The 15,721-nt window shown below is 38.0% G+C and overlaps 2 protein-coding genes across 2 annotated transcripts; both read left to right on the forward strand.

Annotated features, from left to right (window-relative positions):
- The first annotated feature begins 5,616 nt into the window (after nt 1–5,616).
- Nucleotides 5,617–8,378, forward strand: LOC113759032 (la-related protein 6C). Its single transcript, XM_027301664.1, has 10 exons — nt 5,617–5,979; nt 6,085–6,166; nt 6,278–6,375; nt 6,510–6,581; nt 6,695–6,774; nt 6,871–6,946; nt 7,050–7,097; nt 7,214–7,282; nt 7,389–7,526; nt 7,830–8,378. The coding sequence occupies exons 1-10, from the start codon at nt 5,617–5,619 to the stop codon at nt 8,100–8,102; spliced, it is 1,299 nt and encodes a 432-aa protein (XP_027157465.1). The 3' UTR covers nt 8,103–8,378.
- Nucleotides 8,379–10,300: 1,922 nt separating this feature from the next.
- Nucleotides 10,301–12,620, forward strand: LOC113763664 (peroxidase 10-like). Its single transcript, XM_027307552.1, has 4 exons — nt 10,301–10,517; nt 11,508–11,699; nt 11,795–11,960; nt 12,087–12,620. The coding sequence occupies exons 1-4, from the start codon at nt 10,302–10,304 to the stop codon at nt 12,503–12,505; spliced, it is 993 nt and encodes a 330-aa protein (XP_027163353.1). The 5' UTR covers nt 10,301; the 3' UTR covers nt 12,506–12,620.
- The last annotated feature ends 3,101 nt before the right edge of the window (nt 12,621–15,721 follow it).

Genomic DNA, 15,721 nt, shown 5'->3' on the forward strand with positions numbered 1-15,721 from the left:
TGACGCCACGGCTCTTTTTGTCTGAATGATGGGCTTTCTTTATGTAGCTTGTTGTGTGAAACTGTGAATTCTCATCTTCTTCTGTAGCAATCAATCTTTTAATTCATAGCGCATTATTATAGTACAAGTGATATTTGTTTATCTTTCAGTTGAAGAGACCCAGGGAGAAGTTTCTGGTGGACAGAAAGAAAAAAAAAAGGATGCCTTTTAAGACTGGGCAAGACCAAACCTTCAAGTAGCTTTTGTCTACCGCAAGGAAAGGCGTTGTTGGTCCACCGATATTGCTTGACCGGCAATTCCGTGGTATTAAAACGAACAGATTCTCGACTTTGCTGATTTGTTGATAAATTGACTTTTAAATCAGGAAGAAATAAATATATGGCCCAGATTTGATTTTCATGTCAATTCTGTCATCAACTTTCTTGCTTGCAGATTAGTTAATTTAGGCCAGGGTGGGGTGAGGAATAATGCAATCATACGCCCTGAATGGGCTATGCAGATTCCTAATTTGAATTTAATGATTATTCAAAGTCTTGGGTGTTGGGGAAGCGTTATCCAATAACCATATTGTAGGCCAAGATTATGATGATTTGCGATTAACAACACCCGTTGAGACACATTAACTTGAAAAAAAAGAATCATCGAATCTTGTTCTAGTTGCTTACCATTTTTTGTCGTAAGATTAAAGTGAATATGCCTTTTTTGTGTATAGTTCATTGCAGGTGAAAAAATTATGCGACATAATATTCCACCATCATCAGGCCTCAGCCAATTAATTATACCTTTCTCGGCTTTTTGGCCAAAAGCTCAAGAGCAGCAGAGCACCCCTTTCTATTCTAATCGGTTCACCGGACCAGGCCAAAGCCGATTGGAAGGAAGTTTTCAGGCTCTTTCAAACTTTTTGACCATGCAATCAAGTGCTCGTCCGAACCACTGGGCCAATGGCTAGTGGCAACCAGAAAGTCCCTCCTTGAGTTGTAGGTGGGGGTTCAAACCTCATTTGTAGCGAAAAGAGTCTAAGAGCTGTGCCATAGCACTCTCTTGGTCTAGTTGGGTCTGTATACCCATTAGCCCCTACAACAGTCTCCTTAGGCTCCCCCTCCCCCTAGATTAGGATAGAGTAGATTATACAAATGTATCGTTGCTGATAAAAAAAAAAAAATCAAGTGCTCGTCCGGGCACATTCTTTTAAGTCCATCGTCCCATCTTCCATTCTTCATAAAGTGTACGAAATTTCCGACCTCAACATTTTATGGTAACTATCTACTCCTCTCTAAGTGCGTAGTAAACCGTGCGGTTTAAAACGGAGAGAGCAACCCCCAGCAAAGAACCGGTTCAGAGGGTCAAATGTGTAAAATGGGTTAGGTTATAAACTCATCTTTGGTAAACTGCAGTACTAATCTGTTGATGTTGTGCTTATCCATTACAGACCAGATTGATGACAAAAAAAGCAGTCCCTTTCGATTTCACGAGACGAATAATAGCCCAAGAATCTTATAGTAGACAGGGATATCACGAGAGATCCCACTTGACAGTGCCGTTTTTACTACACTACAATAATGTTATTGGTTTTACAGTAGTAAGTGTTAAGAGGCGGTCTGGATAATGGATTAATAATTTGAAAAGATGGAACCGTCCATTGATTGGCTCCTCCTAGCGGCTGCTAATCCTCCACTAGTGAGTAGCGATGATATTCGCTTGGATTCGTTGCGTCTTCGACTCAACTGCTCCTGTCTTTTCTTCTAGTGCTTATTATTATATTTATGGATGCCCGGGAGGGCGAACATACGGAGAGATTTGGCTGGACAAAGTTCATTAATTATTCTGCTACATGCATGAAAAAATACTAGTGGGATAGCTTCTTCTTGTTACTACTCCACCGTACCTTGAAGCTTCCTTGTGCACATTTTAAAATGAAATGAAATAGTTATTGATTGCGAATATGCTTTGTAATTATATGAAGAAAAACAATTTGATTCTTTGTAATTGTAATTTTTTCCCCCCAAACGTTAACATTCTGCACCTACACTTATTCTTATAGTGTGGAGGGACTAATGGGAATTCCTTGCGAAGGATGCTATCAAGGGCAATATTACTAATTTTTTTCTAAGTGTAAGTGAAAGGATTTGAATTCAAAATTTCACACTTACACTCTCTTATTTCATATCGTCCAATCCATCCCTCTCCCAATGACAGGACGATATTGCTAATATTGCCAATGAGACATATTGACAGTTCAGGATCCTTTGACTCATCAAGTATCAGTTTTTGTCCCGCTTGATTAGCAAGTAATATACTAGGATGTTTTCGTGGACATAATTATGTAATGAGACACCTATAAATATCTCACTAAATGGTGTGTGAAGGGATTCAGTCCTCCGGATTACAAACTTTTGACATCTTCTCAAGTTGTTCAAATTAGTTCTTTTTTCTATTCCAATTTTTTTTGTAGGAAAAGGATAGTACGAGAATCGTTGACGATACCTTACATCGCATTGCTCCATAACAGCCAGCCGAACGTGGAAGAATTTTGATGAAATTGGGAGCTGGTGCATGACAGTTTTGATTCGATCCTTCCTCAGGCACCCCCATCAACAGGTCTACATGCCTTGTCTTGAATTCTTGATTCGCATCTCCGGCTATTGATAAGCAAACAAGCGGCGCATACATACGTACGTACAAGCGGATAAGTGTATACTTGAAAAACGAAAAGGGATGTGCATTTACGAGTTGGACCGCTTCCTCATTTGTCAGTTTCGATTAGAAGGAAAAAGTGTGAGAACATGCAAAGGCTAATGCATTTTGCTCCTCCTCCTTGTTCTTCTTTTCTTTCTTGTTTGGATCTTTTGATGCAAGGCATAATACATTTGCTAGAATCTGCAAAAGATCTTGGCATGAGTGACAAGACGAATCCCGTATTAAAAATTGGTGGGAGCAACTATTGAAATCTAGTACAACGGACTGATTAGTTTGGAGGATGTTGTATTGCTTATGTTACCCTCTCTGATAGAATCGTAAAGCCAATATTAATATTTTCTGTACTATTTGCTAGTCTCATTGTCGAAAAATCTCGACGCAACACAAAAGGCTACAGTAAATATGAGACCCTCCTTTGTCTCTGGTTTGTCATTTTGCAATGAAGATTGCTGCTTTGCTTTATTTCGACCGTTGACATTGACCGCACAGCGCTTTTATACAGTTTGTACTCGGAAAGTTCATGGTAAAATTTCTACCAACCAAAGAATCAAATTCAGTAATTTCTATCATGTCTTGAGAAACCTTTTTGAAATTTTTTTTAAAAAATTATTATTATAATATTATATATATATATATATAAAAGATAAAAATATAATTAAAAAATATTTCAAAAAAAAGTCCGATTGTCACCAAAACTGACAATCAAACAGGACCTTTGGTTATCATTATTGTGTCCAAGAACAATCGGCACTCAGTCTCAGTAGTGCTTGTCTGTCTTCACTTTCACATTCTACAGTCACTTGGTCTTCCTCAGGGTTTGCTCTCCGTTTCTAAATTGGTATCTTTTAGTTTTTTTTTTTTTTTTAAAGTGTATGTGATATCAAGGTATCAGTCGGGCTTTTTTCGGCGAGCTTTAAAGTAAGCTCAATTTCGACATACAAATTATATGATTTTTGGATTCAAACTTTTGGATTTCGGATTCATATTAAAAGATTCGGTTCAAGTTCAGTGCACACTATTATATGAGTTTTGAGCTCAAATTAGATTTGATTCAAACTCATCATTAAATACATAATTAATATAAATTTATATATAAATTATTAATATTTTAGATCGTAATATGTATAATTATCAGTTATAGATATTATTATATATATTTTACATATACAAGTATACTCATATATTAATCGGACTTTAATCAGGTCTGAATCTAGTATGATCCAAAATCGACTCAAATTTAATTTGAATTTAATATTTAGATTCAAACTCTACTTGATCCGGTTAAAGTTTATAAGCCTTTTCAGATCAAACGGGTGGAGTTCGGGCTAACCGGGCTCTGTTCACCGTCCTAAAGTGGTATCTTATGCCTTGTTTGGACAGCAATTTTCTAAAGAAAAATTGCTACATTTTCCGTGAACACATTTTTCAATCACCTTTTTACCTCACATATATCAAATTGTTACAGTAATTTTTCTACAAAAAATCTAGAAAAATGCAATCCAAACACAACCTTAGTTAATTGACTTGTAGGAAAAAAGATAGGTTGGTATTCGTATTCAAGATGATTACTTTTTCATCCCCTTCATCCATTGATTACTCATGTATTGGCAAATTGGTGGGCCCAAGGAACATGTACCAGAAAGTACGTTTCGCCTTGGAAACATGATGGTCCGATCGTATGGTTGGTCTGGCAAAGTGTTTCACGTATACTTTTCATTGAGACCGCCTACTAATTAGCCGAACAAGATAATGGTACTTGCAAAAGCACCTTTTGTGTAGAACAAGGGACACCACAAAATACTCGAGTCTTTATGGGTGAAAATTTAAGGATTTAAATTTTAAATTTTATTATTTTATCGTTAATATGTAGCTTTTTGAAATTTATACGAGTGCATAGGACGTATATTTGGTCCGACGGTGATTTAATTTACATCTGTTCTTTAATAGCCTAATTGATTCCTCTTAAAATAGATTAAAATAAAAGTAGATACTGACGATTGATGAAAAAAAAAAAAGGGGTTTAGAACAAGTGATAACATAACCTTTTTTTTTTTCTTTCTTTTTTAGGAAACGACGTCACCTTCAAGTTTCAACAACAAAGAGAGGACCTTTTTCGGTGAGAATTGAATGAGTTTCTAAGGCAAGGGGCAAAGATTAGTTCGCTTTTTCCACGTTAGACCGAGTCAAGCCAGCTCTAAATGGACAGACTTTTTCGCACTTTTCTCACATCCAACTTGTAGCTGTGGAGTTTTGGTGTAAACAACCCAAGCTGCACCCCCGGCAGGCAGAGACACAATCTTCGGCCCGTCTGTCTCCAATAATGCTAGCTAGTAGGTTCATCAAAACGAGCCGAAATTGGGTGTGTTGAAATTGGGCCAGGCCTAAACTTCATCTAATTCAAATGTGTCCAGCAGGAGATGGATAAGGAGCTAGTTCTCCTCCCCTGATGATTTTTGTCTGCGTCGTTACATGCAGAGAGAGACAAAAAGGCGGTAGAGCCACGTGTCACTGGTCTACAGTAGCTGAAACTACTAAGATCTCTCCTAGCCTTTAAAAAATGGGTCAAACCCATAACACAAGCAACGGTGGTCAGGTGTAAGAAAGGGGGGCCATTTTGGACACGGCATTTGTGGTATTAAATATAAAAAGTGGAAGATGCAGTTACTAGACTTGAGGAGAGAGCGGCAAATTCCCCGGCTCCAATAGCTCCGGCTGAGGCCTTAACCCCTTCCCCCCCCCACCCCCCGATAGAGTGACCAAATGCAATTTACATGAACTTGAAGTTGGGGAAGAAAAAGTACGATCAGGGGATTTTGTTCTTAAACAAGATCAACCAGGAGAATATCTTCAAATTCATTGACACCATTATTGAGTAACTCATACATACATATATATATATATATATATATATATACCAAAATGGCAAAGGCACGTCCCGACGAGAAATATCAATTACAAGGATGTGTGACAATTCAAGATCAACACTATAACAAGGACATCATTGCTTGCGGCGCTAGCGGCATCAATGCCTTCAAATTCAATGCAGATGCACCTGCATTTGTGCCCAGAGCGCCCGTGCCAGCTCCTCCTCCAGCATCTGTGCCCGTTTCGGGCTATTTCCTTCCCTGTTTCCCAATTTTTGGTGGGACTAACGGGACTGATTGGTTATTTCTTGGTGACCAGGATACCATTTCCTTGGTTTCGAAATCCAATGCCACCTCGCCCACGCAGCAATCTAAACATGTTCTCACTGAGGAGCTTCAAAAGAAAATTATCAAGCAGGTTTTCTTCTTCTTTTTTTTTTCCTTACATTTTTCTTTCTTTCTTTCTTTCTTTTTTTCTGGGCATAGCATTTCTTGTTGAGGGGTTTTTTTTTCTGTGTAATAGATGGAATATCAGTTCAGTGACATGAGCTTATTGGCAAATGATAACTTGGCCAAGCAGATTTACAAGGACCGTGAAGGCTATGGTAAGGATCATCAATCAATAAATAAGACTTTGCTCAGCCTGTAGCATCCCGTATTAACACTATATATAATAGCTATATATACGTTTTCTGATTAATGCCCATTTGCAACAGTTCCAATAGCTAATGTTGCATCGACCAAGAAAATTAAGTCCTTTGTTGGTAGTAATCATCAATTGCTGGCACAGGCTCTTTGGGCCTCTACAAAACTGGTTGGTTCTTTTATGTTATTGCTCTATCTTTTGCCCGAATACAACACAATAAAAGTAGCTACTGCCTTTCAATTGATCCTTTATGGAGTATATTAATATTTTTCGGCCTTTCAATTTCCGTGTTCCGCAACTAGGATGTAAGTAATGACGGTAAGAGGGTTAAACGTAAGGTGCCATTCACCGACAAAGTGAAAGAGGAGCTGCAGGTACGTACGAACCTGTTTTTCTCTGGTCTCTAATTTCTCAATTTTCTTTTTTTTTTTCAGTATTTTTCTGGGATCAAGGTTGTAATGGTTTGTTCACCTCTGTCTCATTACAGCTGCGGACTATTGTAGCTGAAAATCTACCTGATGATCACTCCCACCAAAACATTGAGAAAATTTTTAATGTGGCCGGATGGTGGGTTTTCAACCTCCTTTCCTTTCATCTATGGCAACATTACCGTAGCTCTAGTGCGCAATGGCATTAAATAGATGTATTTTTGTTCCGTCACAGCGTGAAAACGATTCGGATATGCCATCCTCAGGACCCTAATACTCGTTCGAAGGGAGATTTTATTATCAGTACTAAGGTACAGAAAAATCCAGTTTCGTTTGAATAGAGATGAATCTTCTTGATTGGACATTCAACAATGTGCTTGACTCTTGTGCTTTTTCTGGTGTGGGTCTCGAAAGCTTCATGCGTTAGTAGAGTTCGAGAATAGTGAATCAGCTGAGAGAGCGGTATGTTAATTCACTTTGACCTTGCTGTTGTTGTCTTTCTTCCTTTTTAGAAAATTTTTTTGGGGTCCCCTTTTTGCTCATTTTGCAGCATTTACCACCGGGATTTATCTCGTCAGGTTGAAAAACTCAATGACCAAAAGAATTGGAGAAAAGGCCTACGCGTCAGGTGCTTGCTAAGACGATCGGTACGTTTAATCAACCGGTTATTTGACTACCACATCTCTAATTCTCGTGTTCTTTTCCCCTACCACATGAATTTGAGGTTTCTTGTATAAATGGGACTTTTTGCAGCCAAAGTCCGTCCTGAAGAGCAAGAAGTCAGAGTTTGATGGTCTTTTAGATGATGATGAGACACCACCAGGATCCAGCGTAGTATCACCTGAACTGTCTCCTCGCCCAATTATCTCGGATTCACCTCCAGAAAATAACGTTAGTTCCCTTCTTCTTATACCGCTGAAGTTTTTACACCTTGTTGGCAATTGAACTGAATGTCCATCTTCAACATAAAGCTCGGTTCATAAAATAGTATACTTGCATAAGCCACTTTGCCGTAGCCAATGCGTCCATAATCATCTTTCAACATTATATATTACTATATCACAGTCATTCTTCGAGAACATCTTGGCGGTTTAATTTCCTCCGCGCATGCTAAAACAACCAGGGCACTGTTATTCTTGAAGCAAATGGCAGTGCAAAAGCTAATGATTTTTAGCTTTGATAAATTTTGTGAAGGGTTATGAAAGTTCAGGCGCATCAAAGACGAAAGCATGGAACAAAGGGCGTGGCAAACCTCGACACCGTCTTACCAGTAGTCACAGTGGGCGCGGCTTGCTCTCCTTGTCACCACAGTCGAATAACGGCATCTTCATCCTTGGAGAGGCACCATTGACAAGGCAAAATGCAAAGGGTCCTAAAATGCCAGACGGAACCAGGGGTTTTACCATGGGCAGGGGGAAGCCAATCAGTGTCTCTGTTCCCATCCAGACTTGTCAAGCTGTGGTGTAATTGATGCTTTTTCTACCCAATTTTGCAGCATTACCACTCTTAGCTAAGTGTACAAAAGTTTGGCAACTTTTTTTTTTTTTTTGGCTGGAGAGCTAAAGAAAATGTAGTCAATCAACAATTGTACGAGGACTGTTCAGCCATCTACCAATAAGCACAGCTGCACGAATACATCATGGCATGCGAGAATCAAGATGATTACCAAGCTGCACCAAAGCTTTATTTATCTCAGCTTTCCCTTGGTTTGGGAAATATGTGTCTTAAGAAAATGATATTCCCTCCCCCTCTAATTGTGCCAAAAAAAAAAGAAAGAAGAAGTTTGTGTTGTTCATTCTATTATTCTTTATGAGAATAAAAGATTGTATTTAATTTGTTTCCATAAAACATTATTGTTAATCTTTGAGAAATGTAAGTTTCTCAGTTTTGTTCTCGTATCACAGAATGGCACATGCTGCTGCTCTCTTGCTTTCTATACTAGCCAGAAATATATCATTTGCCTTTTATTGCTATATACTTCCGGTTGCTTTCAATGGGGCTTGACGGGCAAAATGAATCGTTTTTCATCTAAACTTCTTTTGATTTCCCAATTTGCCATCTGGGCTTTATAGTTTTCTAATAAGAGTCCTACAGTTAAATTATTCATCAAATTCTTGACACAGTTTTCACGTAATATGCACGAAGATAGCAAATTCAAATTGATATTATTGATTTTGGAGAAAGTTATGAGCTTAGACGGCATGAATTATTATCGTTCCTTGACTAAGTAGGTCACCATAAGACGCATGATTCTTATATCTTGTCATGTGGTGGATGAATTTAAGTATTGGTCTTGTTCCTTCTCACATAACCTTTGATCGCACTATTGTTTTTTTTGGTACATGTTTTTGCCATCTACTTTTATCGTTGACTTGCAAAAGATTCCTTACAGTGTTAGCACGATAGTGTTGGAAGAGGGGCAGGTCCTGCAACAATTCTGACAGTTCATGGCCAAGAAAATATAAGATTCAGATTTTATCTCGTACCTTATTTTTAACACCAAGTGTGGGGCTCACGAAATTTTGTTCTATAATTACACGTTGTTGAAAGTGAGTTACGCCGTGTGTATTTTGCACAAAACCGCCCTGAACATTTTCCTGGTAACCGTTCGGACCCTTGTCCGATAGTTTTCTGATATTCTTTACATCATTGCAACACACGATTTAAATGTGGTATGTTTATTATTCTAGTTCTCTAACTGAGTTGAGTGCTACCTTTTTATCTAGTAACAAACAGCACTTCAGAATCCTGATGATCTCAGTGAGATATATAGCCTAAGCAAAAATCGTACACCTGGAGTTTCTTTCAAGAAAACCCGGCACTGTACATTGTATTGCCATTTTTCTGCAGTGAATTCTTTATCCATTGCTCCTGCTTGCTGGCTTTTTTGTCACCTTTATTGGTGTAGTAGTGGAGCTCTTTAGGTTTTATAAATCCCTCGACCTTATCCTACTTAATTGAATAAAGACTCGATTGACTTACAATGGCTCTGGATCTATCATTAAGGGTTAGCCAGTTTCCTTGAACTTGGAAAAATCATCTTTTATTGAGGAAGGTCTTATCTGATTAATTTGTAGGACAGGAAATGTTTACACACTGTCTGACTAAAAACATTACACCAGATCCCAATGGAAATACAGTCATCCACATTCTTAGACATACTTGTGCTTGAGGTAAGGTTGTATGACGTGATGTGATCATAAAATAGCACGCGCGGTTTCATTAACTTTAACCTTGGAAATTTGTTTATTCTCGACAAATTTCTCATCCAAAATCCAAATTTTTTGTACTGACTGCCAAAAAAAATTTCCACTGTGTTTGAAGAATATTTTTTTCTGCCTTAATCTCTGCCTTGCTAAATCCTCTTTTCTTAGAAGTGCTTACAATTTCCCGGCATTATCTAATCCTCCTCCAGCTGATGAATTGCAATAGACGAAATCTGATTGAAAGTTATTATGGTGCACCTATCTTCAGTAATATATTGACTAAACAACAAACTGAGGCTACATGGCCACTAGACAGTCAGGACATAGTGGTAAGACCACTCCATAACCTCCCACCAATAATCAAACTCCAATAGCCGTTGTTTCTCTTATATAAACTGCAGCATCATCTTATTGCACTCACCACTGACTGCCTGCTCAAAATATCTGATATTCAAAAGCTATGGCCAGTAAAACCTTGTCCTACCTTGGTATCTTCTTCTGTATGATGTTCTTGTTTGAGCCCTTAGCTAATGGCCAACTTGATTATAACTTTTATGATGATTTGTGTCCTAACTTGCCTATGATGGTTCGTTGGGGTGTTTGGGCAGCTCTGAGAAATGATACCAGAATGGCTGCATCCCTGCTTCGTTTGCATTTCCATGATTGTTTCGTGAATGTAATTCCCATTACAAATGAGATCATTTTCACCTGATTATGTCTGTGCATGCTTTTCATGGTTCGCCATAAGCACCTGACTATGTCTATGGATACTTTTCATGGTTCGGTTTCGATCAAGTTTGTGGCAACCGATCAATCTTATTTTGAAGGAGGGATAACCATTCTTGGTACCATGTACTGGCGGTTACAGCTATTACATGCGAAGAATTCTTTTTCTTTACCCATAAAGTAGAACAAGAAAAGGCCGTGGTTTTTATTTATCAGCTGCACTTTTCTCTTAACAGAATCCTCTACAAGTAGGCCCTTAATAGTTCATTTTCTAGCTGGTGCTAAAGCTAGTAGCATTTTGCCTATTTGTGTAAGTAACAGAATTCTCCAGCCCCGTTTCTAACAGCATTCCTGTAATTTATGTTGTATTTCCAATTTCCCATCCTTTGACTCCACAAAAAATACTGAAATCATGCAGACAACACCTTTCCTTCTGCATTCAGTTTAGAAGGTATCCATTCAAAGTCCAAATAGGAAGAAAGTATGTTTTCCACTAGAAGTAACACGAAGGAAAGAATTATGTAGGTTGGAGTTGCTCAATAGTGCAACTTAAAAATTTCTAGTGAACAATAAAAAGTCCAGGAAATACAAAGTACGCATTTGCAATTTGAAAGTACAGTGTTTTTAGTTCAATGAGAACATGTTATACAAACAATTTCTCTTTAGTTGTCTGACCAAGCTAAAATAATTGGGTGAACAAGATATGTTAGTCTTCACAGCTAAAGACTCTTGCATTTGTGCATGGATTAGGGAAACATCCAATGGAGTTATGCAATTGATTGTCCAGATTATGTTAGAAGGAATAGTTCAGTTTGATTTACTTGACAAATTGCAACATGACAAAATTTATAGTTGTCCGGTGCATTTAAACGCCAAAGACTACTTCATCATGAAATGTTATAGATTGCTTAATGCTGATAGAACAGAATGTTCTATACAGGGTTGTGATGGTTCAGTGCTTCTTGATGATACTCCAAATTTCAAAGGCGAGAAGAATGCTTTGCCGAACCGAAATTCAGCTCGAGGATTTGAGGTCATTGAGAGCATTAAAGCAGATGTTGAAAGAGCTTGCCCGTCAATTGTATCATGTGCTGACATATTAGCTCTTGCAGCTAGAGAAGCTGTCATTCTGGTAAGGATCAAAGTTTTAGTCGAAGTCAAGCATGCTCATTCCACATCCACTGACTAAAGTTTCCCTAATACACTTTTTTTTAATTCATTATTTAGTCAGAAGGGCCTTTCTGGCCTGTTTCCTTGGGTCGCAGAGATGCATTAACAGCAAGTACGAAAGCAGCAAATGAGCAGCTACCAACGCCTTTTGAGTCTCTAGATAACATTGTTGCAAAGTTTGCATCAAATGGTCTCGACTTAAGAGATGTGGTAGTTCTCTCCGGTAGTATTACTAGATCCGCTTCTCTCAATTCTGATTTTCAAGAATGATATCTCAATTGCTTTCTGATTCCTCTATATGCTTGATCTAGATAAGCTCATTGTTTCTTTGCGATCTATATGTACACAGGAGCACATACTCTTGGTTATGCTCAATGTTTCACATTCAAGAGGAGACTGTTTGACTTCAAAGGCTCCGGTAAGCCAGATCCCCTATTGGATGCTTCAATGGTTGCATCCCTGCAAGGCACTTGTCCAAATGTAGACGAATCAAATAGCAAGCTAGCTCCTCTGGATGTCCAGACGGTTTACAAATTCGATAATGCATATTACAAAAACCTGATGACCAACACGGGGCTCCTGGAATCTGATCAAGCATTAATGGGGAATCCAAAAACAGCAGAGATGGTTAACTTTTATAGCACGTACCCCTATCTTTACTCGAGAGATTTTGCAGCATCCATGGTGAAGCTTGGAAATATTGGGGTGCTCACGGGCCAAGACGGACAAATCCGCAAGAAATGTGGTTCTGTAAACTACTACTACTAAAAGATTATGCTAGAGGCCTGGAATGAAAAGGGCAAGTAGGTCTGCTTGTATTGAAACTTATTACTACTTTAAAGCTCTAGTTGTGGATGACTGCAAGAATAAGTATTATGTTCTTAACGACAGGATAGAATATTAGTGGATAGATATCTATGATTTAACATTAACTTAACCCCTAAGAAGCATTAAAAGCGGCAATCAACATAATTACCTTTTTCTTTCCCTTGATAAAGCACTAATGGAACTTTTTCTTCATAAAAAACCAAAAATGAAGAGTGATGAAGATATCTAACTTACCCCAGTTCTCCGCCTTAATTAGCTAATTTTTATAGTTGCATCAACTTGCGCGTGCTTCTTTATCGTGCTTAAATTTTTAATCCATGATTGACGTCGTTATGGTTAAGGCGTCCAATCTTTTGGTTTGATGCTGTGTTAGTAATACTTATGTGAACTACTTACATAGTCACTGCTCTCATTGCCATGCAAGGGAGGTTACTAAAACGAAAACATAACTCGAAAGTTCGTTTCTTTCAATCATAACAAGGTCTCCAACACGAACCTGTACGTACAATTTGGTCAAAATTTATCACAGTGAGTGTCCAGAACTGAAGTTTGGAAGTTTGTGATTTGCAGAAAAGAGAGAATAAGAGTGGAAAGCATATAAATTCAAGAGAAAGCAGACAAGAAAAAACCGGTACCCGATATGAGAAAACAGAAATAAGTAGCAAAGCCCGGACCACTGATCCGGACTGACTAAACCTTCGTACTATTCAATATTCTGGATTCATGGGTATCTCTGTTGTTATTGTCTCCGTCTGACTAATAAAACAGAAGCATCTCTCTCTCTCTCTCTCTCTCAGTGCATGCAATCTTGTGCCATACATAAACTTTTTGTGCTCAAGATTAAAAAGTTTGCTATACATACATGATACATGACATGGGTATATTCATAGTGGCTATATGGCCGCCTCGCAAACCCCCCGGCGTTTCGATTCCTGAGTGCTTGACTGATCTCTCGGCTTTCGTATCATCCTAATTTTCTTTGATTTATCGCCTTTGAAGCTTTCTCATTGGCTTCATACCTTAACACACAACCAAGCCTACATAGCAATTTCAGAATATGGTAAGGAGAACGAGTACTCTTTGTGTGTATTTGGAAGTTGAAAAGACGAGAGTCACAAAATAGCAGTACCAATTATTTTTAGTCAGAAAGTTTCAGCCATTTATTCCTGCCTCCTCGTATATATATATATAGTATTAGACAAAGTAATCCTTGAAAAAAGCGGGGGAAGGTTGGGCATTGTTCTCTCTTTTTTTTTTTCCCTTGTCTTTACTAGGATACTCGAGCAAGTAGGAAATCCGATTTAATAACCAGTTGTTCTGCATTAGACATTTACTGCATTAGGGGACACAACATTGATGACCTGAAAGGGTTGGTTTCAGAACTAAGAAGGAGAGAAGTAAAACATTATTCTCTCTTGGAAGCTGGCAACGGCCAAAGTACAACCAGCTGCACTTTTTTTTTTTTTTTTCTTTTTTGATACTGTAGCTTCCTACGCTATAGGAAGGGGAGGGCTTGAAGAGGTCCAATGATAATTCGGAGGGAGCCGAACCATCGCCGAACCAGATGGGTGTACTAATGCATTGGTGGTGGCCACCAAATCTTAATGCATGTGGTTATAAGCAGTTGCACTTCACTGGTGCATGACATCCTTCGATTTTTTATACCAAAGTGTACCGAGTAGAGTGGATCCCTTTAGTACGTAGGTGTGATTCTCTCCTTCTCACCTCTCTGGTATAGGTTAGACCAAGAATAAGAACAAGAATTGATTATTGACAAAATATATATATATATATTATAATTTTTTTTCCTCACAAAGATAGAAGCTTTCTTCTAGTGATCTATTAATCACACTTAATTAAGCAGGCCACTCTCCAATCTCTCCCCTTGGATTGAAGCTTGGCTGACTACGACTCTTTTTCATTTTGTATTTCCCATGTACTGCATTAATTATGAATTACACCTTCCCTCTCAATAAAAAAAAAGTATCGTGCTTTTCATTTTGGAATGTTTCAAAATATTTGTTATCTTATTAAAATTAAAATTATTTTTTATCTTGGAATGTTTCAATGAGTTATCCTAGCATTTATCATTCAAATTTGAATTTTAAATTTTTAAGAATAATTTTAAAAATAAATTCACTGATATCACCATCGAGTGGAGTCATTATTTATAAAAGGTCGAAATTTTGAAATACCACGGACAACTTGGGACGAGGGTAGTAATTACACGTGGGGAGAAATATAATCCTGAGGTCCGAAGCGGTACTACAACAGTCTCATCAGTGGTCCCAACTCCCAACCAAACTAAGAAACCTGGGAAATAAAACAGAGGACGAGCAGAGTAACAGAGAAAAGAAGAGAATCGATCGAATCCCAATTTGTCGGAGACTTGGCTTTCATTTCAAAGCAGGCATTAAAGGTCGAATATATACCATCCCAATTCCCATAGTCAAGATCCAACGATTACTAAAGTAATTAGTTACCAAAAGAATTTTAAAATTTTATTTGAACGTTGATCCAAGGGATCAAAACTTTATTGCATTCTAAAAAATCTGTCAACTTTTCTAAAAAGTTTACCTGCGAGTGCATAGGCATTCGTTTGAATCAGTGAGTTCAGTCACTTCGAATTTTTCTTGAATATTTCTTACGTTTTTTTCTTTCCAACATAGAGTAGAAATAAATCTAAAATAGATACTATCGTGTCAAAAAAAATAAAATAAAATAAATTCCCGTACCCAAGCAAACCGCAGCATGCAGCGTCCATCTCCATCTCGGCTGATAGAATGATGGTAATTCTCTTTTGGCGTTTGTCAATTTGACACCGTACCATCTTTGTCAAAAGCCGTTTCGCACAGTTCTCATTGTACCCGTGAAAAGGTCCCTGAGAAATATAATTATACCATTAACAACAATCCCATTACACCTATATACCTTACCTTTCTTCTTGCCCTCTTCCTTTTCTAATCCTCTGTGATTAAACAAAACCGCCTCGAATTACTTGTTCCTTCGTCAATTTTTTCCCCCGTCTCTTGCTCATATTCAATCGGTAAAAATACAAAGAAAGAAAATAACTCGGCTTTGTAAAAACTCTAGACTTAGACGCGCGAATTAAGCACTTGTGTAATCTTTTCTAGGCCACAGGGTGCTCGCATCAGA

Source organism: Coffea eugenioides, chromosome 2 (assembly GCF_003713205.1).
Source record: "Coffea eugenioides isolate CCC68of chromosome 2, Ceug_1.0, whole genome shotgun sequence".
Lineage (NCBI taxonomy): Eukaryota > Viridiplantae > Streptophyta > Magnoliopsida > Gentianales > Rubiaceae > Coffea > Coffea eugenioides.

Bases quoted from the DNA above. Each gene is read 5' to 3' on its own strand.
- LOC113763664 (XM_027307552.1), top strand. From the start codon at position 10,302: ATGGCCAGTAAAACCTTGTCCTACCTTGGTATCTTCTTCTGTATGATG. The intron at 11,700-11,794 runs GTAAGGATCAAA...TTCATTATTTAG, and splicing joins CTAGAGAAGCTGTCATTCTG to TCAGAAGGGCCTTTCTGGCC. The intron at 11,961-12,086 runs GTAGTATTACTA...ATATGTACACAG, and splicing joins AGATGTGGTAGTTCTCTCCG to GAGCACATACTCTTGGTTAT.
- LOC113759032 (XM_027301664.1), top strand. From the start codon at position 5,617: ATGGCAAAGGCACGTCCCGACGAGAAATATCAATTACAAGGATGTGTG. The intron at 6,376-6,509 runs GTTGGTTCTTTT...TTCCGCAACTAG, and splicing joins TTTGGGCCTCTACAAAACTG to GATGTAAGTAATGACGGTAA. The intron at 6,947-7,049 runs GTACAGAAAAAT...GGGTCTCGAAAG, and splicing joins ATTTTATTATCAGTACTAAG to CTTCATGCGTTAGTAGAGTT.